The sequence below is a fragment of the Pogona vitticeps genome, chromosome 6, assembly GCF_051106095.1.
Source record: "Pogona vitticeps strain Pit_001003342236 chromosome 6, PviZW2.1, whole genome shotgun sequence".
NCBI classification, from domain to species: Eukaryota; Metazoa; Chordata; class Lepidosauria; order Squamata; family Agamidae; genus Pogona; species Pogona vitticeps.
In genome coordinates this window covers 89,950,453-89,977,320 of record NC_135788.1, presented here as the reverse complement: position 1 = coordinate 89,977,320, position 26,868 = coordinate 89,950,453, and the positions used below count along the sequence as shown (strand labels likewise).

General features: G+C 42.4%; 1 protein-coding gene across 2 annotated transcripts in view; it reads left to right on the top strand.

Moving 5' to 3' along the window:
- CDC27 (cell division cycle 27) overlaps positions 1-26,868 on the top strand; it is a 48,543-nt gene that overhangs the window by 14,336 nt on the left and 7,339 nt on the right. Inside the window, exons 4-14 of one of the 2 annotated variants that reach the window (XM_073004205.2) lie at positions 1,033-1,158; positions 13,521-13,618; positions 15,358-15,512; positions 15,629-15,840; positions 19,244-19,358; positions 21,064-21,179; positions 21,392-21,491; positions 23,521-23,728; positions 24,523-24,692; positions 25,960-26,112; positions 26,382-26,590. In XM_073004205.2, the coding sequence (XP_072860306.1) occupies positions 1,033-1,158; positions 13,521-13,618; positions 15,358-15,512; positions 15,629-15,840; positions 19,244-19,358; positions 21,064-21,179; positions 21,392-21,491; positions 23,521-23,728; positions 24,523-24,692; positions 25,960-26,112; positions 26,382-26,590 (1,662 nt within the window). Of the gene's footprint in view, positions 1-1,032; positions 1,159-13,520; positions 13,619-15,357; positions 15,513-15,628; positions 15,841-19,243; positions 19,359-21,063; positions 21,180-21,391; positions 21,492-23,520; positions 23,729-24,519; positions 24,693-25,959; positions 26,113-26,381; positions 26,591-26,868 lie in introns of both variants that reach the window. The other variant, XM_073004204.2, reaches the window with a different exon arrangement.

Below are 26,868 nucleotides of genomic sequence, written 5' to 3'. Positions count from 1 at the left end.
GAGGGGAGGAGGGCACACCAGTAGCATTAAACATCTTGATCTTCAGGTCTGCAGTGAGGGGTTGGCTGAGAAGAAGACTGGGATCTTCAGCAGAGGAGCTGAAGCCCATCCTCTGTGTGTTCGAAGAGCTGGCCTAGAAGAAGAATGATAACCCATAGCAGAAGCCTCTGAACTTCTTTCCAGCAAGTGGGGCACCAACTACCCGTCCCCAGAAAGGCACCAGTCCCATCAGCTCCCTGGTACCCAAGACAAATCCACACCCACTCAGCTAAGGTGCTGGCTGTGCAAACACTGGTGCAAGAGGAAGAGGCTTGCTGAAGAGTGGAAGGACAGCCAATACGTGTTGGCTGCCTTTACCAGTCCTCACTGAAAGGCTCCAAGCCCAGCCCTGAACTGGGCTTGGTTATTATAAGGACTGCTTCAGTGTCAGGAACTGAGGCCAGTACAGAAGTGACTGTATCCAGGGGTCTAGGTGTGGGAAACTCAATTCCATGGGATGCAGGATGATGAGGAACCACTATGCAAAGCACCTAGTTTAATAAAGAGCCATCTCACTAGCAACCTAGAGCTAATGGAAGTATTGGTAGGAGAATCCAAAGCCGCTGTCTCTGCTATAAACAAGGGCAACAGCACTCACAGTTGCATGTCTGGATTCTAAGATCTCCGGGGTAGCCCTTTTCTTGGTCCTGCTGCCTTTACAGGTACATTTGATGAGACCTTAAAAGAGAACAGCACGCAAGTGGTGGGAGGCCAGGTTGGCTCCCTCTCTGCCATCCTTCAGGTAACAAGATCTCCATTTTTAGGCAAGGCTTTAACAACTGAACACAATAGAGTTTGATTACCTATATTGTACTTTTATTTTTTATATGAGTCACTTTTCAAATTGGTTTTAAATTGTTTTTATTATTGTTTTAAATATTGTTAAGTATTTACAGTAATTGGTATCACAAGATAGATGTGTGCCACTAGTAACTACCCATGGGAAGTATTTGTACTAATTTCCTTTATTATTCTTTTATCATCTTTAAATAGACTTGCAGAAGGAGAACAGATCTTGTCTGGTGGCGTGTTCAACAAGCAGAAAAGCCATGATGACATTGTGACTGAGTTTGGTGACTCTGCATGCTTCACACTTTCGCTCCTGGGGCATGTATATTGGTATGTCCGTTCTTTTTAAGAATAAGCTGCTGCTGCTGTTTTTTATTCTGTTGCTTCCCAACATATTCTTATGCATGTCTTTACAAGTGTACAGATCTTATGCATCAGTTTGTAGGTCTGCCAATAATTCCATTAGCTTTAGGCTGCTAGAGAGATGTCTGTTTATTTGCTCTAGCCGAGATAACAATAAAAATTATTTGTGAACGGTTACTGTTACTTGGATTGTGAAGATAAAGGATGTAATTTTAAATCCTGAGTAAATAATTTATATGGGAAGGCCCCAGGCTGATATACAGGCTGGAAAACCTATTGGTGTTTATGTAAAGGTTGCATAGCTTTCCACAGCTAATTGCAGCAAATTGATCAGGTGCTAATGTGTGTCTCGGTTGTACAATCAAGCATATGCCCAGATATTCAACTGAGATGCACCAGGCCCCTCATCAGTTAGCTACAATTAGTTGGAGCAAACTGCAAACACTGTATGAACACAAGTAGGATTCTTACCACAGACTAATGGTCTGGGTGTATACTTTTTTTTTTTTTTTTGCTACATTGGAAATGTTCCTCTTAAAGCAGAACTTTGTTACATCATAATAAATATCCCAAATGGTCACATCATAATAAATATCCTGTCAAGGCAGCAGAACCAGTTTTCTTTTTGCTACTTTAAAAAAAAACCCATTTCAAGATTTTTTTTTGTTCCCAGAAAGTAATAACAATAATCGTGTGCTGTCAAGTCAGTTCTGACTTATGGCGCTCCTTTCCAAGGTTTTCTAGGTAGAAAATACACAGAAGTGGTTTACCATTTCCTTCTTCTGTGAGTGCCCTGGGACTGTGCAGCTTGCCCAAGGCCACACATGCTTGCTCTACTTCACAAGAGGCACAGTGGAGACTCGAACTCCCAACCTTTGGCTCTGCACTCAGATACCTAAATCACTGAGCTATCAAGCCAGCTCCCAGTCAATAAGGGCCCACAAATCTAACTTACAGATTTAGACTACCTACCTATCAGTAGGTAGTCTAAATCTATGATTGTTGTTGGACTTTCCTTTTTTCTAGACCTCTGAAGAGAGAGGTTGACCTTCAGGTTGACTTTCAGGATAACAGGGAAGCCTGCTGTTTACCTGCTACCTCCAGTGGTAAGCAGGGAGTCAGAGAACACCTCTGCCCTCCTCCTGATCCCAGAGGAAGCACATTTGTGGACCTCTGTTGACTCCATGTGAGAGGATGTTGCTTTGAAGAGCTTTGAAGTGCATTGGTCTTTATTAAAGACCTGGATGTTTCGGCAGGCCTTCTCACCAGATTACTTTTGATTTTCTTTTCTCTTATTGTCTCTTTACCTTTAATTGTTTTGTAATTTGCTGTTTTATTCTTATTGTATTTTATCTCTGTTGTTGGCCGCCTAGAGTAGTCCACCGCGACTAGATAGGCGGGATATAAATAAAATAAAATAAAATAAAATAAAATAAAATATGTGACAAACCCAGACCTACTGGGATCTGCCACACGTTAACTAAGCTGCCACCAACCATTCCTTATAAGAAGTCACACAGACCAGGGATGGATTTTCAACAAATAAAAGAATAAGGTTTATTTAAATACAACACACAGGGAAAATAAAATGATCAGGTGAATAAGATAAAGTAACGTGGCTTATTCTCATTCATACATGCATACAGTTTGGTTCACACAGAACCCTTAACTTGAAGCACAGACCCTGAACCTATCAGTTCTGGCTAACCAACAGACACCTGAACCTATCAGGTTGGTACTCTGACACACAGTAGTACCCTGTCTGACACACAGACTCCCACACCAGCTTCTTCTTCCCAGCTGCTGCTTCTTCACACCCCAGCGTCTCCTCACTTCACCACACAGGCTTCACATATATATACAGTACAGCCCCTCCTCCTGATGTCCCGCCTTCCACTCCCCATAGGATGGAACTTTCCCTCCAAACCCATGACAGACAGGTAACATCAGTGCTGTATGTAACACCTCCCCTCTTTATAAGTTGTTTTGTAGGGGGAAAGCTAAGGTGCTTTTCACCAAAAAACAACCTGGACCCAAAACATACAAAAACAGTTATACATACAATATCATACTTACTTATACTTACATTCTAAGTTAACCATATCAATTAGGCATTTAAACATTTACCATATACATTACATCAAGTTACCTTTATTCATACAAACCAAATTCAAAAAACAGGTACATTTAACTTTTTGTCATCAATATATATACATAGTCCATGTTTCTTTCGCCGTCTTCATTCTTCAGGTCTTCTTGACAAGGCGTCAGCAACACAGTTCACTGACCCTCTGACCACCTTCACTTCAAAGTCATAGTCCTGCAGATTTAAAGCCCACCTCATAAGTTTGCTATTGTGGGTTTTCATTGTCTTTAACCATTGCAGTGGTGAATGGTCAGTGCACAGAACAAAATGTCTTCCCCAGATGTAAGGCTTGGCCTTCTGGATCGCGTAGACTATGGCCAAACACTCCTTCTCCACGGTTGCCAAATGTCTCTCACCTTTTTGGAGTTTCCTACTCAGGTAGGACACTGGATGCTGGTCACCATTCTCATCCTCCTGGCACAGAACTGCTCCTACCCCGCTGTTAGACGCATCGGTGTAGATGATGAACTCCCGGTCGAAGTCTGGAGCACGCAGCACTGGATACTGGACGAGCGCCTCCTTCAACCTCTGGAACGCCGCCTCACAGTCACTGGTCCACGGGATGCGGTCATCAGCCTTCTTCCTCGTCAGATCGGTCAGCGGAGCCGCAATCTCGCTAAACCTCGGGATGAACTTTCTGTAGTAGCCCACCAACCCAAGAAATGATTTGACTTTTTTCTTGGTGTTGGGTCTGGGCCAATCACGAACAGCTTCTATTTTGGCCTCCAGGGGTTTTATCACTCCTCCCCCTACCATGTGACCCAAGTATTTTGTTTCTGGGATACCCAGCTGCAGTTTGTTCTCTTTGCAGAGCCTAGGCCAAAGCACTTCCTCCCCTGGGTCAAAGTGCCTCTCCCTGGCTCTCTGGACACACCAGGCTTTCTTTCTGACCTTTTGAGCTTGCAGGGTCTCTTCTGCTAGCTCTAGGTTTCTCTTTAGGTCCTTCCTCAAGGAGTCTCTATCTGTCACAACGTCTTGTGGGTCATCCTGGGTGATCTGCTCCCAATTTTGTTTGATCAAATCAAGGGGCCCTTTCACCCTTCTCCCAAATAAAAGTTCAAATGGACTGAACCCGGTACTGGCTTGTGGCACTGATCGATAAGCAAACAAAAGGGATTGCAGCTTCTGGCCCCAATTGTTTGGATTCTCTGCCAAGTAAGCCCTAATCATGCGCATTAGAGTCCCATTGAACTTCTCAGTTACCCCATTACTTTCAGGGTGATAGGCAGTGGCTTCCCTGTGCTCAACTCCACAGACCTGCCATAAGCGTTTCATGAGCTTTGTTGTGAACGATGCGCCCAAATCTGTGATTATTCCTGAGGCAAATCCCATCCTGGACATATACCCCACCAAGGCATCTGCCACTGTGTTCATTTCAATGTTAGTCAAGGGAATGGCTTCAGGGTACCTTGTGGCATGGTCCACAATGGTGAGAATGAACCTGTTCCCCCTCTTTGTGGCCTTGGGCAAAGGTCCCACAATATCCACCCCTATACATTTGAACGGAGTGTCAATCACAGGCAAAGGGCACAACTTTGCTTTGGTCCTGTCGCGGCTATTCCCCTGCCTTTGACACACATCACATTGTTTACAGAACTCCCTGATCTGCTTCCCTATGTCAGGCCAGTAAAAATTCTGTGTGATTCTCTGCTGTGTTTTGTTCACCCCTAAGTGTGCAGCAAACATGTCAGAGTGCCCCCTTTGTAAGATCATGGGGCGATACTTTTCAGGCACCACTAGCTGACTTCTGATCCCATCTCCCCCTTTTGAGATATTCCTCAGGGTCTCTCTATATAAAATCCCCTTTTTCTCCAGAAATCTCACTGGGGTTTCAGGTGTTAGCTGGGCGTCAGTCACCTGTTCAAAACACTTTTGGAGAGTGGCGTCTGCCTTTTGCTCTTGTCCAAATCTGCTGTCTGTGGTTAAGGTTTCCACCACAGCTTCTGAACTCCCCTCTGCTTCCGTCTCTGGCTCATCATTATCCCCTTGAACTGTCCCCGTGGTGGCTTGTGAACGTGTAATCACTAGCACCCTTTTCACATGTTCAGCCAGGTCATTTCCCACGAGCACGGCTGCTGGCAGAGTCGATGAAATCGCTAGCCGCCAAACTCCCCTCCAGCCTTGAAAGTTGACAGGTACCTCCGCGACTGGCAGAGAGATTACCTGCCCCTCAATCCCTGCCACCTTCATGCTCTCATTTGGGATTACATACTCCCTAGGAATAATATCTGGATGGCACAGGGTCACCTGGTGTGACAAACCCAGACCTACTGGGATCTATCACACAGTTACTAAGCTGCCACCAACCATTCCCTATAATAAGTCACACAGACCAGGGATGGATTTTTAAACAATAAAAGAATAAGGTTTATTTTAGATACAAACAGGGTAAATAAAACAATCAGGTGAATAAAATAAAGTAACGTGGCTTATTCTCACACACACAAGCATACAGTTTGGTTCACCTAGAACCTTTAACTTAAAGCACAGACCCTGAACCCATCAGTTCTGGCTAACCAACAGACCCCTGAACCTTTCAGGCTGGTACTCTGACACACAGTAGTACCCTGTCAGACACCCAGACTCCCACAACAGCTTCTTCTTCCCCAGCTGCTGCTTCGTCCCAACCCAGTGTCTCACAGTCTGTCTCAGCATCCCCCTTCACCACACAGGCATCACATATTTATACAGTACAGCCCCTCCTCCTGATGTCCCGCCTTCCACTCCCCATAGGATGGAACTTTCCCTCCAAACCCATGACAGACAGGTAACATCAGTGCTGTTATGTAACACCTCCCCTCTTTATAAGTTGTTTTGTAGGGGGAAAGCTAACGTGCTTTTCACCAAAAAACAACCTGTATAAAATACACAACAACAATTATACCTACCATATTATACTTACTTACATTCTAAGTTAAACATTTCAAATAGGCATTTAAACATTTACCATATACATTACACCAATTTACCTTTATTAATACAAACCAATTTAAAACCAGGTACATTTTAACTTTTTGTTTTCATTATATACACATAGTCCATGTTCTTTCGCCGTCTTCATTCTTCAGGTCTTCTTGATAAGGCGTCAGCAACACAGTTCACTGACCCTCTGACCACCTTCACTTCAAAGTCATAGTCCTGTAAGTTCAAAGCCCACCTCATAAGTTTGCTATTGTGGGTTTTCATTGTCTTTAACCATTGCAATGGTGAATGGTCAGTACACAAAACAAAATGTCTTCCCCAGATATAAGGCTTGGCCTTCTGGATCGCGTAGACTATGGCCAAACACTCCTTCTCCACGGTTGCCAAATGTCTCTCACCTTTTTGAAGTTTCCTACTCAGGTAGGACACTGGATGCTGGTCACCATTCTCATCCTCTTGGCACAGAACTGCTCCTACCCCGCTGTTAGACGCATCGGTGTAGATGATGAACTCCCGGTCGAAGTCTGGAGCCCGCAGGACAGGATAGTTGATTAACGCCTCCTTCAACCTCTGGAACGCCGCCTCACAGTCGCTGGTCCACGGGATGCGGTCATCAGCCTTCTTCCTCGTCAGATCGGTCAGCGGAGCCGCAATCTCGCTAAACCTCGGGATGAACTTTCTGTAGTAGCCCACCAACCCAAGAAATGATTTGACCTTTTTCTTGGTGTTGGGTCTAGGCCAATCACGAACAGCTTCTATTTTGGCCTCCAGGGGTTTTATCATTCCTCCCCCTACCATGTGACCCAAGTATTTTATTTCTGGGCTACCCAGCTGACACTTGCTGGCCTTTACTGTTAGCCCTGCTGCACTTAACCTCTGCAGCACTAACTCCAGGTGTATCAGGTGATCTTCCCAGGTATTACTGAAGATCCCTATGTCGTCAATGTAGGCCACTGTAAAGTCACTGAGCCCTGCCAAGGTCTGGTCCATCAGCCTTTGGAATGTGGCTGGTGCATTTCTGAGACCAAAGCTCAGGACTCGAAACTCATAGAGACCAAAAGGGCTGCAAAAGGCAGTCTTTTCTTGATCCCTGGGATCAATTCTTAATTGCCAATATCCCTTTACCAGGTCCAATGATGAGATGAACCGACAACCCCCTATGGTTTCAATCAGGTTGTCTAGCCTGGGCATTGGGTAGGCATCAGGAGTGGTTACACGGTTTAACTTCCTGTAATCAACACAAAACCTAATGCTCCCATCAGGCTTGTCCACAAGGACTATTGGAGAGGACCAAGGGCTAGAAGAGGGGACGATTATGTTCTCCCTCAGCATTTCGTCCAGCTCCTTCCGCACCTTGTCCCTATAGGGTCCCGTTACTCGGTATGGGGATACTGCCTGCGGGGGTGCATCCCCTGTGTGGATCCGATGCATCACTCCCTTCACTATCCCCGGCTTGTTGGAAAATACCTGTTGATATTTATTAAGCAGCATTTTTAATTCTTGCTGCTGGTCTTGGGTGAGTGCAGGACTGATCTTTACCTCCTCTGGGTTGTACTTTACTTCCCCTCTACCCTCCCAGAAGGGTAATTCAGCTTCCTCACTCTCAGCTGCTTTTATCGCGAATAAAACCCTCTGTTCCCCTCTGTAGTAGGGTTTTAGGGCATTCACATGAACCACCCTCCTTGCTTGGTTCTCCTCCTGCTCTATTAGGTAGTTCAGGTCTGACATCTTGGAAATGACCCTATATGGTCCTGCCCATTTGAGCTGCAGTTTATTCTCTCTGCAGGGCCTAAGCCAGAGCACTTCCTCCCCTGGGTCAAAGTGCCTCTCTCTAGCTTTGTGGTCATACCATGTTTTCTGTCTGACCTTCTGAGCTTGCAGGTTTTCTGCTGCCAGCTCTAGATTTCTCCTTAGGTCATTCATTAAGGTGTCTATGTATGTCACAACGTCTTGTGAGTCATCCTGGGTGATCTGCTCCCAAATTTGTTTGATCAAATCAAGGGGCCCTTTCACCCCTAAGTGTGCAGCAAACATGTCAGAGTGACCCCTTTGTAAGATCATGGGGCGATACTTTTCAGGTACCACCAGCTGACTTCTGATCCCATCTCCCCCTTTTGAGATATTCCTCAGGGTTTCTCTATATAAAATCCCCTTTTCCTCCAGAAATCTCACTGGGGTTTCAGGTGTTAGCTGGGCGTCAGTCACCTGTTCAAAACACTTTTGGAGAGTGGCGTCTGCCTTTTGCTCTTGTCCAAATCTGCTGTCTGTGGTTAAGGTTTCCACCACAGCTTCTGAACTCCCCTCTGCTTCCGTCTCTGGCTCATCATTACCCCCTTGAACTGTCCCTGTGGTGGCTTGTGAGCGTGTAATCACTAGCACCCGTTTCACATGTTCAGCCAGGTCATTTCCCACGAGCACGGCTGCTGGCAGAGTAGATGAAATCGCTATCCGCCAATCTCCCCTCCAGCCTTGAAAGTTGACAGGTACCTCTGCTACTGGCAGAGAGATTATCTGCCCCTCAATCCCTGCCACCTTCATGCTCTCATTTGGGATTATAAACTCCCTAGGGATGATATCTGGATGGCACAGGGTTACCTGGGAACAAGTGTCCCGCAGCCCCCTATACTGACGGTCAAGTATTCCTACGTCCACCCCAGCTGTCTCAAACAACTGAGAATCTGTTTTTACCAGCAAGCAGCGCTTTACCTCCCCAAGAGGACCATTTTCCTCAGCCTGATCAGCAGAGGTAGCTGTTCCAGACTGAGTAGTCATGGCAACAGGCTCCCTCTGTGACAATGAGCTTTGCTCTTTCTGGACACAGAACACAGCTTTTGGCTTGGTCCCACTAGAATTCTGAGGCACCATTCCTTTTAGCTGCTTTAATTTCTCACACTCTGAGATTAGATGACCCTTTCCCTGACAGAAATAGCATTTTCTGGTATATTTTGATTCTCTCTCATCTTGTTTTGGTTTTCCCTCCAAAATCTGAGGTCTTGGTTTCATATCTGAGGGCTTCCCTTCACCATGGGCCCCTCCCCCTTGCTGCAATTTCTTCCCTTTTATTCTCAAATCCAGCTCCTTTCGCTTAGCCTCAAACTCAGCCCTGATCTGTAAAATTTCTTCCTCAGCCCTAGCTTTTATCTCTTTTACTTTTTCTTCAGTCTCATCTCTGATTTCTTTTAATTTAATGTCTTTTTGCTGATTATATTTTTCAAGATCTTGCTCACTTTGTCTGACCTGAGCCTCATACTTTTCTCTTTCCGCAATTTCTTCAACTGATAAGTTGTTATTTTTCTTATTTAGGAATGTTAATTTTAATTGTGCCATTCTAACTCTGTGTTCCAGTTCCATCTCTTCTATCCTCATGGCCATTCCCCTTTTCTTGGCATCTGCCTCTGCCTGACTGATTTCAGCTCTTTCTCTGGCCTCCCTATCCAATTGTCTCATTCTAAATTCATGCTGTTGGGCTAGGAGCATTTTTCTGAGTTCTAAGGTCTGTTCTCCCGTGCTGTCACCCTGCACTGAGCCAAATTCCTCCTCAGAACCTTGGTCAATCTGGGGGTCTTTCACTTCACTCATTTCTGCTACTTGGCTTCGAGTCAAGGGCATAACCCCCCCCTCAGAACAGGCTGCTTTAAAAAGTCAAGCCTCAAAATAAAACGACCACTTTTTTCCTTTTTGCCTCAGAACCAGCTCTCCCCAGAGATTGCTGCTGTTCTTCAGCACTAAATTTGCAACAGTATCGAGTCAGAGCCTACCCCCCTCTGCTGGGCCTCTCAGCTGGCAAGCTAGCTCACTGTTGCTACGCAGTTTTGCCTCAGCGTTTTCCCGCCAAAATCAGGCTGCCTCAGAGCACCTTAATCTAAGTCTCCCCAGTTGGCACGTTCTTCTACTAGTGCACCTCCCCGTGAGGTACACCTAGAAGATTACCTACGCGCCTCAGACTGTCCCTGACTAGACCCCCCTTGCTCTGGGCACCCTTGCCAAGGCTTTGCTGGACCGCTGGACAACTGGACCAGTCGTATCCCACACGCTGGACACCAATCAATGTGACAAACCCAGACCTACTGGGATCTATCACACAGTTACTAAGCTGCCACCAACCATTCCCTATAATAAGTCACACAGACCAGGGATGGATTTTTAAACAATAAAAGAATAAGGTTTATTTTAGATACAAACAGGGTAAATAAAACAATCAGGTGAATAAAATAAAGTAACGTGGCTTATTCTCACACACACAAGCATACAGTTTGGTTCACCTAGAACCTTTAACTTAAAGCACAGACCCTGAACCCATCAGTTCTGGCTAACCAACAGACCCCTGAACCTTTCAGGCTGGTACTCTGACACACAGTAGTACCCTGTCAGACACCCAGACTCCCACAACAGCTTCTTCTTCCCCAGCTGCTGCTTCGTCCCAACCCAGTGTCTCACAGTCTGTCTCAGCATCCCCCTTCACCACACAGGCATCACATATTTATACAGTACAGCCCCTCCTCCTGATGTCCCGCCTTCCACTCCCCATAGGATGGAACTTTCCCTCCAAACCCATGACAGACAGGTAACATCAGTGCTGTTATGTAACACCTGGGAACAAGTGTCCCGCAGCCCCCGATACTGATGGCCAAGTATTCCTACGTCCACCCCTGCTGTCTCAAACAACTGGGAATCTGTTCTCACCAACAGGCAGCGCCTGACCTCTACAAGAGGACCATTTTCCTCAGCCTGATCAGCAGATGTAGCTGTTCCAGATTGAGTAGCCATGGCAACAGGCTCCCTCAGTGACAATGAGCCTTGCTCTTTCTGGACACAGAACACAGCTTTTGGCTTGGTCCCACTCGAATCCTGAGGCACCATTCCTTTTAGCTGCCTTAATTTCTCACACTCTGAGATTAGATGGCCCTTTCCCTGACAGAAATAGCATTTTCTGCTATATTTTGATTCTCTCTCATCTTGTTTTGGTTTTCCCTCCAAAATCTGAGGTCTTGGTTTCATTTCTGAGGGCTTCCCTGCACCATGGGCCCCTCCCCCTTGCTGGTTTTTCCCTGGTCCCTGAGAGTACTTGCTGTAGGTTTCTTTGGGTTTTCCTACAGATTTCTCCTCACCTAAGGGCTTTCTTATCTGGTAAATAAAATCTGCAATCTCGGCGGCTTCTGCCACAGATTTCGGTTTCCTTTCCCTCACCTGGAATTTCAGTTCCCCATGCAGGACTGAATAGAACTGTTCCAGCGCTATCAAGTCTTTAAGCTGCTGGTAGGTCTCTGTCCCCTCCTGAGATAGCCATTTCTCAAGCAGCCTCACCAATTGGGCCCCCACTTGGGTAAAAGTCTGCTCTGGTTTTTTTGTGAGGGACCTGAATCTTTGCCTCAGCTGTTCCGCATTTATCCCATGTCTTGCAAACACCAGTTTTTTAAACTCTGCAAAATCTTTCATCAGTTCCTCAGGCATCTCAGCATAGACCTCAGCCAGGCTACCACTGATTAAAGATCGCATGATGGTCATCTTCTCAGTTTCCCTCACTGAGAAGTCCACAAACGCTCTTTCCACTAGGGAAAAGAACACCTCAGGACAATCTCCCTTGTGGTACACAGGGAATTTCTTCAGGTCAGCTTTAGACAGTTGGCCTCCCTCAGAATCCCTATTGTTATTATTGTTCTGGTTCATCAGTTCCAATTTTTTTAATTCAAACGCCATTTTCTCTCTCTGCAATTCCAATTCAAATTGCCTTCTTTCTCTCTCTAATCTTTCCTCTCTTTCCCTTTCCTCCATTTCAAATTGCCTCATCCTCAGTTCATGCTGTTGGGCTATGAGCAATTTTCTGAGTTCTGGGTTCTGCTCTCCTGTGCTGTCACCTTGCACTGAGCCAAATTCATCCTCAGAACCTTGGTCAATCTGGGGGTCTTTCACTTCACCCATTTCCGCCACTTGGCTTCGAGTCAAGGGCATAATCCCCCCTCAGAACAGGCTGCTTTAAAAAGTCAAGCCTCAAAATAAAACGACCACTTTTTTTTTTCTTTTGCCTCAGAACCAGCTTTCCCTATAGATTGCTGCTGTCCTTCAGCACTACTTGCAACTGTAGCGAGTCAGAGTCTACCCCCCTCTGCTAGGCCTCTCAGCAGGCAGGCTAAATCACTTCTATTTCACAGTTTTGCCTCAGTTTTTTTTCCCGCCAAAAACAGGCTGCCTCAGAGCACCCTAATCTAGTCTCCCCAGTTGGCACGTTCTTCCACTAGCGCACCTCCCCGTGAGGTACACCTAGAAGATTACCTACACGCCTCAGATTGTCCCTGACTAGACCCCCCCTTGCTCTGGGCACACTTGCCAAGGCTTTGCTGGACCGCTGGACAACTGGACCAGTCGTATCCCACACGCTGGACACCAATCAATGTGACAAACCCAGACCTACTGGGATCTGCCACACGTTAACTAAGCTGCCACCAACCATTCCCTATAAGAAGTCACACAGACCAGGGATGGATTTTCAACAAATAAAAGAATAAGGTTTATTTAAATACAACACACAGGGAAAATAAAATGATCAGGTGAATAAGATAAAGTAACGTGGCTTATTCTCATTCATACATGCATACAGTTTGGTTCACACAGAACCCTTAACTTGAAGCACAGACCCTGAACCTATCAGTTCTGGCTAACCAACAGACACCTGAACCTATCAGGTTGGTACTCTGACACACAGTAGTACCCTGTCTGACACACAGACTCCCACACCAGCTTCTTCTTCCCAGCTGCTGCTTCTTCACACCCCAGCGTCTCCTCACTTCACCACACAGGCTTCACATATATATACAGTACAGCCCCTCCTCCTGATGTCCCGCCTTCCACTCCCCATAGGATGGAACTTTCCCTCCAAACCCATGACAGACAGGTAACATCAGTGCTGTATGTAACAAAATAAAATAAATAAATAAATAAATAAATAAAGAAGAAAGGGCAAAAAAATGTCATTTTTGTGGCTTCCTACTCTTCCTGAGATAGAAAACCTCTTTTTAGAAAGGGTTTAGTACAACTGAACCAATTCTCTTCCTCATAGAAGCTCTGTAGTCAATTTTCTGAAGTAGGTTGCTCAAGTAGGAAATGGATAAATGTCCCCACATCCATGCAGCTTTCCAAAATATTGGTAGCTGTTTGCAAAAGGGGTTTTAGGGGTTATTTAATCAAGCCATGGAAAGTGAATTGTTGTTCCAACTTGCTGCCGAACTATCTGCTCAGTGGTTTTCCTCCTCTTTCTCAATAACAGCAAGACAGATCGGCTTGCCAAAGGATCTGAATGTTACCAAAAGAGCCTTAGTTTAAATCCTTTCCTCTGGTCTCCTTTCGAATCGCTGTGTGAAATAGGTAGGTTTTTCTGCTTTTCTGGGGAGATAGGAACTTCTAGACCTCATGTATTCCTGATTTTGACCCAAAAAAAGGGGGGGGAGAGGAAGTGTTCAATGATTGCCTCCATGCCTGCTTAGCTTTTGCATTCTCTTAGGGCTGCAGTACGGGAACTTAAAAAAATGTTTTTTACCAGTATCTCAATTTTTATTTAAGCATTATTATTTGTCCTGAGGTTGTGTGGGACTCTGAGTAGGACAGCCATTATGATATAGTAATTAAAATATTGGACTAGGACTCAAGAAACTTGGGTTTGGATGCTTTGTCTGTCGTGGAACTCATTGGCCTGACTGACCTCACAGAGTGGTTGTGTGGCTAAAGTGGGGAGGAAGAGAACCATGTATGTCTTTGAGCTCATTGGAGGAAAATCATGACATATTTGTAACAAATAAAAGATTTCCTTTCTCTGATCATACAGCCAGTTCGGTAGGTTCGCACAGGTTCTTATATGTTAACAGCCAGAATACTATTGGATAGTTATGTCAGCAGAAGTGCATTGGCATAAATTTCAGTGGTGATTTGCTGCTAGTTAATGAGTTGCTGCTTATGTCCCTCATCACACACCAGCTCATGTGACTAGCATGTAGTGAGAGATGCAAATACTGTAGTGACTTGTCTAATAGCAATGCACTGCTGCAGTTTAGGATGTTGCACTTAGGCCAGTATAAATCAACATGTCTGTCTCCTAAGAGTTCATGCACACAAGTTTATGTGTATGGTCAAGATTTATATAGGTTAGTGGGTTTTTGCTATGACTAAGCAGTGTAGAAAAGAAGAGTTGTAGCAGTCTGTTCTTTGAGTTCCTGTGATTCATAGTAATGTTGGTCTTAAAGTATTAGCAGTGAATCTCCCAAACTTCTGGAAATTTGGAGGCTGAAGTGCAGAGGGGGAATTGGTGAGAATCATTTCTTTGACAATTGCCAAACTATTTCATTTGCATAAGTCTTGATTTATCCAGCCCAGATTCCAGAGATGCTTTGTAGTGTTTGATAAAATGGCCAAAATCCTGTTGCATAATTGCACAGTAGCACAAATGATATCAACAGCAGCAGCACACTATCACCAACTAAAAAGTCTCTGTTTATATTCTGGATTGCATGCAATCTTGTTTGATTCTGTACAAGTTGTACACAACCTGAAATTGAAGCATTAAGATGCCACTGCTGGGTACATCATTCTTATTATGATCAGGTGACTATACAACAGGATGCTGGCCAGTATTGTCTAGTGTGGTATAATGTGCCATAAAAGCCCTTGCTGTAGGTGTCTATCTGGTTGGTCACTATTGGAAGCAGGATTCTGTTGGACTAAATGAACTTCAGTCTAATCCAGCTATTCTGCACCTTTTTAGAAATGCACAGACAGACATATATCTCTAGAAGCATAACAGTTAGCAATGAGGTCCTGATTTGTTTACTTACATTTGTGTAAGAACAATTGCCCTCTATCTGAAGTAGACCTACTAGTTTGCGTAATCAGATTTCAGTGAGCATACGAAGATTATTGAACTCCATAAGCACATTGTACTGTGTGGGTATGTTCTTTATTATTTTAAATAGTTGGTTGTTATCATAAATTTCAGCAGCAATTCCTTGCTGTGGGGTTAGGTGGAGATACTATAAAATACATTCTTTTTCTCACCGCTGTCATAAATAATGTCTTTTCATTCCACCCCAAATACCCTTTTTTTTGGATCACAGGTGAGAAGCCAGACCCTGACCAAACATTCAAGTTAACATCTATACAAAACTTTAGCAGCTGCTTGCCTAACACATGCACAACAGTGGTGTCTAATCACACCATACCCCACAGACAGCCAGAAACAGTTCTTACAGAGACGCCACAAGATACACTTGTAAGTTTTTGCCAGAACTATTTCAGTTCCACCATCACTACTTATGCTGTGAGTGCTTGTTGGAAATAAATTGTGTACTTTATTATTATTATTTTAAAAGTGGTTTTCCATTTCAGGAATTAAACAGACTCAACCTGGAGTCCTCCAACTCTAAATATTCCTCCAACACAGATTCCTCCATCTCCTATATTGACTCGGCTGTAATTTCTCCTGATGCTGTACCTCTTGGATCAGGAACTGCCTTCTTAGCTAAACAGGTTCAAAACAAACCAAAAACTGGCCGGAGTCTTCTGGGTGGACCAGCTGCCCTGAGTCCATTAACACCAAGGTAGGGAACCTGAAACCATATTTTCCCCATGGAACACTGCTATAGAACATTAATACAGAGTACTGTAGCACATTAATTATTATTGTGGCATATGCTTCTGCCAGTTAGAATCTGTTTCATCAGATACAAGAACACATATATGAATACTGGAAGAGGAAACAATATTATTAACAATAGTGGTAAATGGCTTTAAAATGTGGAGTGCAAAGATCAGGTGTGTGTAAGAAAAATGGCTCTTTACAATTGCAATAATTAGTGATAATATAGTCTTCCTAATTCTGCCTATTTCCAGCTGTAGTAGGAGGTAAATCTATGAAAAAAATCAAGATTTAAATAGAATTAATTTTGTAGATAAACAGTCACTACCCTGAAATCTTCCTTTCAGCTCTTTTTGCTATTGGTTTTCATATCAGCAGCAGAATATTTTGAAAGATAACAATTGTTCTTTCCCCGATTTCTGAATATTGACATTTTTGTATCAGACTTCTGTCATTTTAATCTTGTTTTTATTTCAGCTTCTGACAGGAACAGATTAATCCCAATGCATATCCTCCCTTTTCACATGTGTTCTTGCATCTGCCAGTGGACCCTAATCCCAAAAACTATACCACAATTACAATGCAATCCTGTGCATTTTATTAAGATATAAGCTCCAGTAAGGTTCAATGAAACTTTGCATTCTGTAGCTAAGTCTATAAAACTTGAAGGAATTTCAGGATTCCTGCTTGTATTTATATACAGTTATCCTTCTGGAACTGACACAAGGAAGTGGGGTTTCTGAGCAAGTTATGGTCCTCCAAATATTATTGGTCTCCAGTTCCCAGCATGCTTCTCCATTGGAAGATCTAAAGGGGCAGACTTTGTCCACCCACGCTTTTGAAATTCTGTTTGCCAAAGAATGATGCAGTGCCTGAACTACTGAGTTTACGCATTGGAAACCCAAACCCCTCTGCCTATCTTACCTGAACATGAACTGCATGAAGGGATAATGATGATGATGATGTTTGGGAGGAATTGTTCTCTCAACATAACCTACCTCATCTGACTAATTGGATGATCATATATTTAGCCATTGGCCCATCAGAAGTTAGTCTCTATGATGGAAGTTTGGAAGTTGCTTCCATTTGCTGATTTTTTGTACATTAAATCAGTATGTGCATATCAACTTATTAGTGTGATGGCTGGCAACGGATAGCAATGTATCTAGTCTGCAGTGTTCCATACCTTGAAATGATTTGGCCAAATTTGAAAATGCTGCCTCTTAAACATCTGAATATTTTTTAAAAAGAGTTTTTTCATTCCCACAGCTACAAATACTCAACTATCCCCCACACTAGACCAGAACACAGACAGAGTTCTAACTCTGGTCCTCTGAAGATGCTGGCCACAGAGAGTGGCAAAATGTTAGGAAGAAAAACCTCCAGAACCTGACCAAACAGCCCGGAAAACCTACAACAACTATTTTTTTCATTGTTGCTCATGGATTCTCTTCCCTCAAAAATTTTAAGCCAGTGCATTACCACCAAGAGTGAGGTTCGCAGTTTGAGTGTACATCTGGACCCAGGTGTCATCAGTGGTCCGTTCCACATATCTCCATCTTCGGTGGATTGTCCAGCTGTGTCCCTATCTTGATGTGGGGGCACTCACCACTTTGGTCCATGCACGCGTAGTCTCGAGATTAGATTACAGTAATGTGCTCTACATGGGGCTGCCTTTGAGACTAGCATGGAAACTTTAGATGGTGCAGAATATGGCAGCCAGACTTCTTACTTGGGTGAAAAGATACCACCATATTTCCCCCACACTGTGGCTGCCTTGCATTGGCTGCCCATTTATTTTCGTGTTGATTTCAAAGTTCTTATGATTATATGTAAGCCCTAAATGGTTTAGGCCCTTGATAGCTGGCAGAGTGCCTCCTCCCATCCAGTCACTTGTTCCAGCCAGGCCGGGTGGCTAAGAGGCCTAATGCTGAGGGAGGTCCAGAAGGAAAGCACGAGGAACCAGGCCTTCTCAACAGTGGCCCCTTGCCTTTGGAACAACTTGACAGCGGAGATCCGCCTGGCTCCCTCTCTGGGTGTTTTCAAGAACAAACTTAAGACCTGCCTATTTGGACAGGATTTCCCTCCTGCCGTATCTTAATTTCTTACACTTTTGCCATCTTGGATTTATAATATATGCTCATTGTTTTTATTGTTTTTAGATTTGTAAGCTGCCCAGAGTAGACCCTTGGTTTAGATGGGTGGGATAGAAATTTAATTAATTAATTAATTAAACATAGTCCTGGGCTGTAGGGGGTAAAATTAAAAAGAAAACCAAGTAGCTATAGTAAGTATTATCACCCTTTTTGAGCCCATAGGCACGTGGGCATTGTCACAAACAAGTTGCTGGGAGACCATGGCCAATCACAAAATAACCAGTTTCTGGAAAAGCTAAAACAAAATCTGTGCTCTCACCAGAGCACAGAGTGCTGTCCTCTGAAGATGCCGGCCACAGAGACTGGCAAAACGTTAGGAAGAACAACCTTCAGAACACGGCCAAAGAGCCCAAAAAACCCACAACAACCATAAAACAAAATTGTTAATGAACCTCATAAAAAGGCAAAGATTGGTTCTAAGTTCCCAATACAAAACCACTCTTTTGAACCTCATTTTCTGTTCTGACACCCATTTCACAGAAGGCAACCTGATATGGCTTAGAGGCAAGTAATTCAGCAGACAAACTGAATACAAGGTAGAAGTAGGTTCTTAATCCTAAAGGCCAAATCACAGGGTTTTGTCCCCAGGGCACAATACCTGTTTCACAAATGGCAAGTGCTGATATTCAAAGAAATATACAGAAGTAATCCTCCCCCTGCAGAAAATGCACCACTTCCTAACAACACTCACAACACAGGCAAAAAACACACAGCACAGTATAGGCAAAATACAGACATACAGTGCAGGCAAAACATACAGTTCTCATCATCTCCTCTGCCCCTCTCCATGCCCTACTGTCAGCTGACTTTTTTTAACTTTAGTACAAGGGTGTGTTTCAAAATGAGGAGCTGAGCTACAGCTACCTGCCTTGCTTCTAGGGGCTACAGAAAATAAAAGATGGTACCTGAGGACAATGTTTTGCTTTACAGCAACAGTTAATTTACAAAGAAATATTTAAAAATAAAACAATATCAGGAGGATCAGAGAACCTGATCAGTAAAAGGAGGACTCTGTGGTTACAGTGATACCTGTGGGCATCCTATGAAGTAACCAGCATCTGGATACATTCCTTAGCCTTTCAAGTTTCCCCTCATTGAAAAAAAAAATTGAATTTCTCTTTCTCTCTTCTTGTCTCTTTTCCCCATCCAAAGCAAACCTTGCTTTTAGGAAACATGTCTATTTTGAAACACTCTTTTATGTTTTCTCAGCTTTGGGATTTTGCCGTTAGAAACCCCTAGCCCTGGAGATGGATCCTATTTACAAAACTGCACAAATTCTTCTTCCGTAATTGATGTGCCACCTCCAGGAGCCCCTTCCAAGAAGGTATCTTGTATTCAAGGGGGTGCATGTGAGGTGGAAGGCAAGGACATGTAGCATTCTGGCTACTAGTTCTGAAACATTCCAAGATAAATATTTCCAGATTCGTTGAAGTACTTTGAAGACTGTTCAGCTCCTGTGTTTTTGCCCTACAGTTCTTTTATCTGCAGTCAGATATTCTACTACAGAGGGAACTGCCAGGCTTATTGCTGGATAATCTCTGATGGAAGAACTGCAGCAGAAAAGAATTATAATAATTGATATAATCTTTGTTTGGCTTATTCCAAGGATCTAGTTAGAATTTTATTATTTAAGATAATTTATTATAAAAACAGAATTCTTACATTATTTTCTGTTAAAGTTCTATAGTACAGTATTTTTTAATAGTTGGAGCTAAGAGTAGGAATCTAATTAATGCCTGACATGTTCAGGAAACAAGTACTCCTAATTTGAAAATCTGTACCATCTCAGCTTAGCTCCCAACAGAGTTTGCCTCTTCCAACCAGATCTAACGTTACTTTCCTCCCTTAGCAAACCTGCCTTTTTTCAATAGCAGTGGGGCATTGGCAAGGGAGATGTAATGAAAGATAATCAATATATGTGGACCTCTACTTAACTGTCCAAGATGCTCCATGTGCATGCATTCGAAGTCTTTCTGTCTTGGTATTTCACTCAGCACCCAAAGGTTTCCTATGTTTGGTTTTTCTGAACTTTCTGAAATGGTTCTATGGTCCTTTTCTTACACTTCTCCCATCAGAAAACCCAAATGTATTTTGAGGCCAACCTGGTGGTGGTGATAGAGAATTGATATGTGCTATTGCAAATACTATGTTGTGCAATATGCTGTGCTTAGAAATTCCCTCTGCAAAAGATTCATACTGGGTGTACATGTACAGAATTCAGTAGTATTTATTTTATTTATTTATTTATTTATTTGATTTTTACCCCGCCCCTCTAGACCATGTCTACTGATGCAGTAAAATGGACTCTATCATTGTCTGTTGCTTCTACTGTGCAAAGTGGTGTCTCAAAATTACACAGACTTATGGGGATGCACTTTGTGAAGGTAGCAATGGATGCCAAAACCAGCAGTTGAAGGCAAAATCAGAATAGATAAGGGTAGACAGAAATGTATGTTTCCTAAAATGGCTACAAAACTGCATTGTTTTGCTAATCAAATAGTTAATTATGAATAAAGTAGATTAATTGGAAGTACCCTTGTTTGGTTTGTTCCTTAGAAGGAGGGATGACACCTTGGGGCTGGGGTGGCACCATTGACTTCCTCTACTTTTAGGTGGCACCACTGACCCACTGCTTTTAGGTTGCCCCTGTTGCAGCTGCTACTGAAACTTGGTGACAACTGCAGCAGCTCTATGATGCAGGAGGACAATCATGCATCCTCCTTTAGCAAAGAATCCAGTGAAACCTCATGGCAGGGCATCTCACAGTGTTCTGTTGTATTGAAACTAAAGAAACATCTGCATTCCACAGAGTGCAGAAGAGGAAAGAATCATCTGTCATTGTGATAGCATATGCAAACGTCTATTGGTTATTGGAGGCATTATTGCGTTAGTATGCATGCCATTTTCTGCAGATCATAATACATAAATTATGTAATTGTAAATAAGTATAGTAAATTGGCTTTGTAAGTTTTAGCTCGTTAAAAACAGTGCATCAAATGTGCAGCAATGTTGTATATATTTTTATATAGACTGTCACCAGAATAAGCCAAACTGGAACAAAGTCTGTCTTCTCGCAAAGTGGCAATAGCCGGGAAGTAACGCCAATCCTTGTTGCACAAACACAAAGTTCAGGCCCACAAACAAGGTATGAAATATCTGCCCTTGGTCATAATTCTAATTCTTGTTTACACATATACTTTTCATATGCCTTGCCTACTGTTGTCATCTTCCCAGAGGTTCTGGTTGGGTAGTAGAATGGAGGGCTGGGGCATTTTTTCTGTACAGTATTTTCCAGAAGGAGTAGCTGGCAATTGTGTTGAGATGTTTTATGTTTTCTCTCTGTCCCTCTTTGATTAGTACAACACCTCAGGTACTGAGCCCAACCATTGCTGCTCCACCTAATGTGCTGCCTCGAAGAAGTTCACGCTTGTTCTCTAGTGATAGTTCTACAACAAAGGTAAATGGGAGTTTGGTTGATCAGCTGGCCCATCCAAGGATGCAGAGTTGCTAGACAATGACCTCTGCATTTCAGCATTGTTTGCTTAAAAATTAACAAGAATGGATTGCAGGAATGTTTTGAGGAACTAATGTGTAATTAAAATGGTGCTTAGTTACTATGGTGTAAACTTTTGTGGCATAGGCTCAGTTTCAAGTGGGAGTGGCTCTAAATTATTTATTGTATTTTGTAAGGGATGTGTGTTGGTTTTTAAAGTTCTCTAGGGTTCCTTGTTTTTCTTACAAAACTGGTTCTCATGGTTACCCCCAAATTGTTTAAATGGCAGTCTTGCAGATGATACTTCTCAGGTTGGGAAGATACTTGTAGTTTCTTGCACAAATACAAACATACAATTTCATTCATTTATTTCAGGTACTTTAATGTCCCATATAAGAACCGGCCAGTCCTGGCATATTGGTTTACATATTAAAATCACAGTGACCCATATCCTCTTGCTGAGTTCAACCAGCATGGCAGGACTTGTGTCATTAGTAGTTGCAGCTAGTTACAAGAGTTCCTGTTTCAATTTTGCAATGTATGTGAGTGACATGTGAAGAGACAAAGTCACTTTAAAAAAACACTTTAATTAGTGGCAGGCAACTGTTGCCTGTGCCATCATTCCTACTGTGCTTGAAGGGTTCTGCTAGAGAATACTGGCCCATAAAAATACAAGGGGACATCAGAATAGATAAGTGTAGACAGAAGTCTATCAAAGTCATAGATCAGTAGTATATTCAGATGGAAAATTTTTGTTTTTTCCCCATCTGACCATTTCTCCTTTTGTTTGGGATGTTTACCCAGCCCTATATCCTGATGGTGAAGAATAGATAACTTATAGAAAGCATGTATTGAAGCTACTCTTGTAAACTCTCTGAAAACTACTTTACTTTTTGCCACCTCCCTAAAATTATGGTTCTTTAAACAGTATCTAGAGCCTTTCATCTTTTTGTAGACGTACATCTTTTTTTTTTTTTGTATTGTGTCTTCAGCAATAGATTCACAAACCAATTCAAAGTCATCATAGTATGATTAAGGTACTGGTAAAGATTTATATATCTCAGATGCAGAGAGATACTAATTTCATTCTGGTCATCTAATTCTTGCACACTGCTTTGTGGCTTGTCTGGTGGCCAGGCAATTCATTGCTTTATAATGAGGGTGGGCTAGAATGACTGGCCATTCATCAGCTTCAATTTTGTGATTTAATCCCAGAAAAAGGATGTCCTTACAGTAGAGATGGGGAGTGGTTATCCTAGGAAATGGCATTGACCCATGGGAAAAGTCAATAACTCTACAGCCAAAAGAGGGTGGAGTTTGTAAGACTGCCTTGTGCTCTCTCACTGTCTGTTACTGTGCACCTCATCTTTCTCTCTCTCTCTCTCTCTCTCAATTCCCCAGCTCAGTCTTAAAATGAGGATCTTGCAGTGGTAGACTTTTACTCCCAGAGGCCCAAACAGCATGGTCAATGGTATGGGATTATGGGAGAAACAGGGGCAAACATTCCTTGGTTTTGCCTCAGATTGATATGTGGGGATTCATCTCTAGAGGTTCAGAGGCTGTACACTTCCATCTCTCGACACTGGACCACATCATAGTCTCCATCCAAGTAAAGATTTTTTACAAAAGCTGGATTTTCTAAAACTAAAATTTCACCTTACACTTGCTACTGGCCAATACAAAAATTGGATGTGGGACCAGGGGTGTTGGAAGGCCTCCAAACATGGAAGAATTTCTCCCATGCCCTCTACAGAGCACAAGAGGATTTATGAGCCAATTCACAATTATTATTATTTTTTTGCAAATATCTTGTGAGGCCCTGAAGTGCTGGGAGGCCCTGGATGTTGGGGCACTGTATATACCGTAGTTCCCAAGGTCTATGTGTTGCTCAACTCTACCTTTAAGTATTTCATTAAATTTCTATAGCAAGGTAATATATTTTGCTGCTTGTTTTGACTGTAAGATTTTTTTAAAAATTGTTCTTCTCTCATAGGAGAATAGTAAAAAGTTAAAAATGAAGTTTCCGCCCAAAATTGCAAATCGAAAGACAAAGTGTAAAACCAATAAGGGAGGGATCACGCAGCCAAACATAAATGACAGTTTGGAAATCACCAAACTTGACTCGTCCATCATTTCAGAAGGAAAGATTACCTCTGTAACACCACAGATCCAGGCATTTACATTACAGAAAGCAGCAGCAGGTGTGTAGAATACTCCTCAGAATTCATTTATTGTAGTTTACCTTGTTCCATCCCAAAAGCTGTGGGTGAATAAGTGACTAAGTTGAAAAATAAGAAATTAATAGAAAATCATAGAGTCAAACTAAAATCAGTAGCACATTCAAACCAGGTTTCTTTTTTGGCTGGTTAGAATGATCGTCAAGTTCTTAATACTTTCACAAGAACAAAGAACTTTGTGAGGTATTATCTCAAAGGTTTCCCCTTGTTCCCTTGTCATGGGCATGTGGGACAATCTGCAGAGGACTTAGCAAACCTAAAGTGCTCTATCACATCACTTAAAATTATGGAGGGATATCCTGTGAATGGTGGCAGACACCACTAACAGCATATATTTGCTGAGATGGAGTTTATTTGCTTTGGGCAATATTGAATAACCTGGTGTAACTTCTTTGTGATATACAATTGCACTATTCAGCTAATCTAACTTTGTAAAGTTTTGTGTGTGTTTTTTGTTACCATTTTTATTATTGTTGTTTGTTAAGAATCCACAGAGAAGTTGCAAGGAAAGGGTTGTTTTGGTTCAAAGTGATGGTTTGAGCCTAGGTCTACCACATTTCACTCAGCATTTTTTCTGTTAATAGACTACATTGGCATTCTATTTGTTTTATAATTGAAGGGGGTGGGGAAGCAGACTGATGAGCACATTTTGATTTTTGAGATTATGAAATCTGTGGCTAGTAGGATGCCAGTACTTACAGATACTTTCTTAGCCTCCTTTGTTCTTCTGTGTATTTATTACATTTTTCTCCTAGAAGGTTTGATGAGTCTTCTTCGTGATATGGGGAAAGGATATTTAGCCTTGTGTTCTTATAACTGTAAAGAAGCTATTCATATACTGAGTCATTTGCCTTCTCATCATTACAATACGGGCTGGGTGCTGTGCCATATTGGAAGGGCTTACTTTGAACTCGCAGAATATATGCAGGTAAGCATAGGCATGGTATATTTTTCTTTATTCTGTATTGAATAGTTGTGCTACGATCGCAGCCATAGTACGTACGATCGCAGCCATAGTACATATTTAGAGTCATTTCATACAGATACTATTCTCTCACCTTTTTTATATGTAGGGCTTAAGAGGCTATTAGCGCAATGATCTCTGTGAATTCCCTCATGAACTTCACTGACTCCTGTATGTTTACCATGTAGTGGCATTGTTCTGATTTTCACAAGGAAACCACCACTTCAGACATCCCACAGCACCTCAGAGCAAAATAGTGTCAGTATCTAGCTCTGTGGGATATTTAAAATGGCTGCTGGTAAATCTATTGTGAGATAGCCTCATAGCAAATGTCAACAGTGGAGGCTCCAACAGCAATCCTGACTGTATGCTCTGATGGCATTGGTAGAAGTGAATGTCAAGTGATGTACATGTCCTTGGGGAAGAATAGATCATTTTCTGGAGCAGTGATCACAGGATTGCCCACACATTATCCAAGAGATAGGAAGATATATTTACTGTGGTTTTTGCACCCCAAAGAGGGTGAGAACTTTTTGTTACCATACTTCCACCAGTGGTTGATTTTCTTATTCCAACTTTCCATCTTCTGGACCACTTCTTCCATACAATAAGTAAAGCTGTATCCAATGCTTCTTAAATTTCTTTTTAAAACTGCAGTAGCATAGTTATGTATCTGTCTATGAGTAATGGGGGAGATGCTAGTTTTCATTTATTTTCATGCTCAATAGGCTTGGAAGATTTGTATTTTATTTTATGGTGTAGAAGGGAGGTGGAAGTTTCCATTATAAACGGAGAGTTGCTAATGTTCAGTTTTAATTCTTTACCTTCTTTGCAAACTCAATAAATTTTCTCAGTGTAGCAACAAAATCTCCTAGATGCTGTATCATAAATGTTGGGCAGATGGGTGGGTGGTAAATATTTTTCTGATTACTTTTTTGTAAAGGGTGTAGAGTTCAGAGTTTTTATTCAGCACTGATTTTACAAATAGAATCCAACAGAAGTCTGCAAAACTTGTTCAGCCCTATTTCTGATAGAAAAACCACAACAAATGGCCTCTGAAAGGGCTAGATGACCCTTACATTCTGAAACTGCTTCAAACAGATGACGTCTGTGCAACAGAAATTCAAATCCTGTTGGAAGGCTGTAGATCAGTTGAATACAGATATGGCATCCCAAATTAATCATTTGAAATTGTTTTGGAAAAGCTTTTGTTGTTTAATTCCCTTTGCAGGCTGAAAGGATATTTTCTGAAGTAAGAAGAATTGAAAACTACAGAGTAGAAGGCATGGAAATCTACTCCACAACGCTGTGGCATCTGCAGAAAGATGTGGCTCTTTCAGTGCTTTCGAAAGACTTAACTGATATGGATAAAAATTCACCAGAGGTATAGTTATAACCCTTTTAGTGTGGCTTCCCCCCCATTTTTTTGTAACATATTTCAGTTCCTAATTGACCCCGTAAGAGTGGAAAAACAGACCAAAGGTTGGCATTATTTTAAACTATTTTTCTGCAAAAGTCTTGCCATTCAAACAGACATTGTAGTAGTACATGCCAAACTACATTCTTCTCTCCATTAGTATGTCATTACCTCAGAAAAGAAGTAAAATACTACGGTAAGTACATCTTCTACCATTTTGCTCTTCTTTCTTCCAGGCATGGTGTGCTGCAGGAAATTGCTTCAGTTTGCAACGAGAACATGATATTGCCATCAAGTTCTTCCAGAGAGCTATTCAAGTTGATCCGAATTATGCTTATGCCTACACTCTCCTAGGGCATGAATTTGTGCTGACGGAAGAACTTGAGAAAGCATTAGCCTGTTTTAGGAATGCAATTAGAATGAATCCTAGGCACTATAATGCCTGGTAAGAAATATTTCTCATTTGTAAGAATCTTAGAGAAGGCAAGGAATTAACCCTCTTCCCCAAATGTTATTTAGATTATTCCCCCCCCCCCAATACATCAAAAATCTACTTGCAGTCTCTTAAGAATACATTTTTTGTCTCCGTCTGTGACTTCGGTCTTGATACATATTGGCAGTGGCATCATTGTCTGTGAAAATGCCTACAATCCACAGAGCATTCTACATCACTTCCAGGAACACTCAGATATCTTCAAAGCTCAAAACATTAAGCAAAGATTT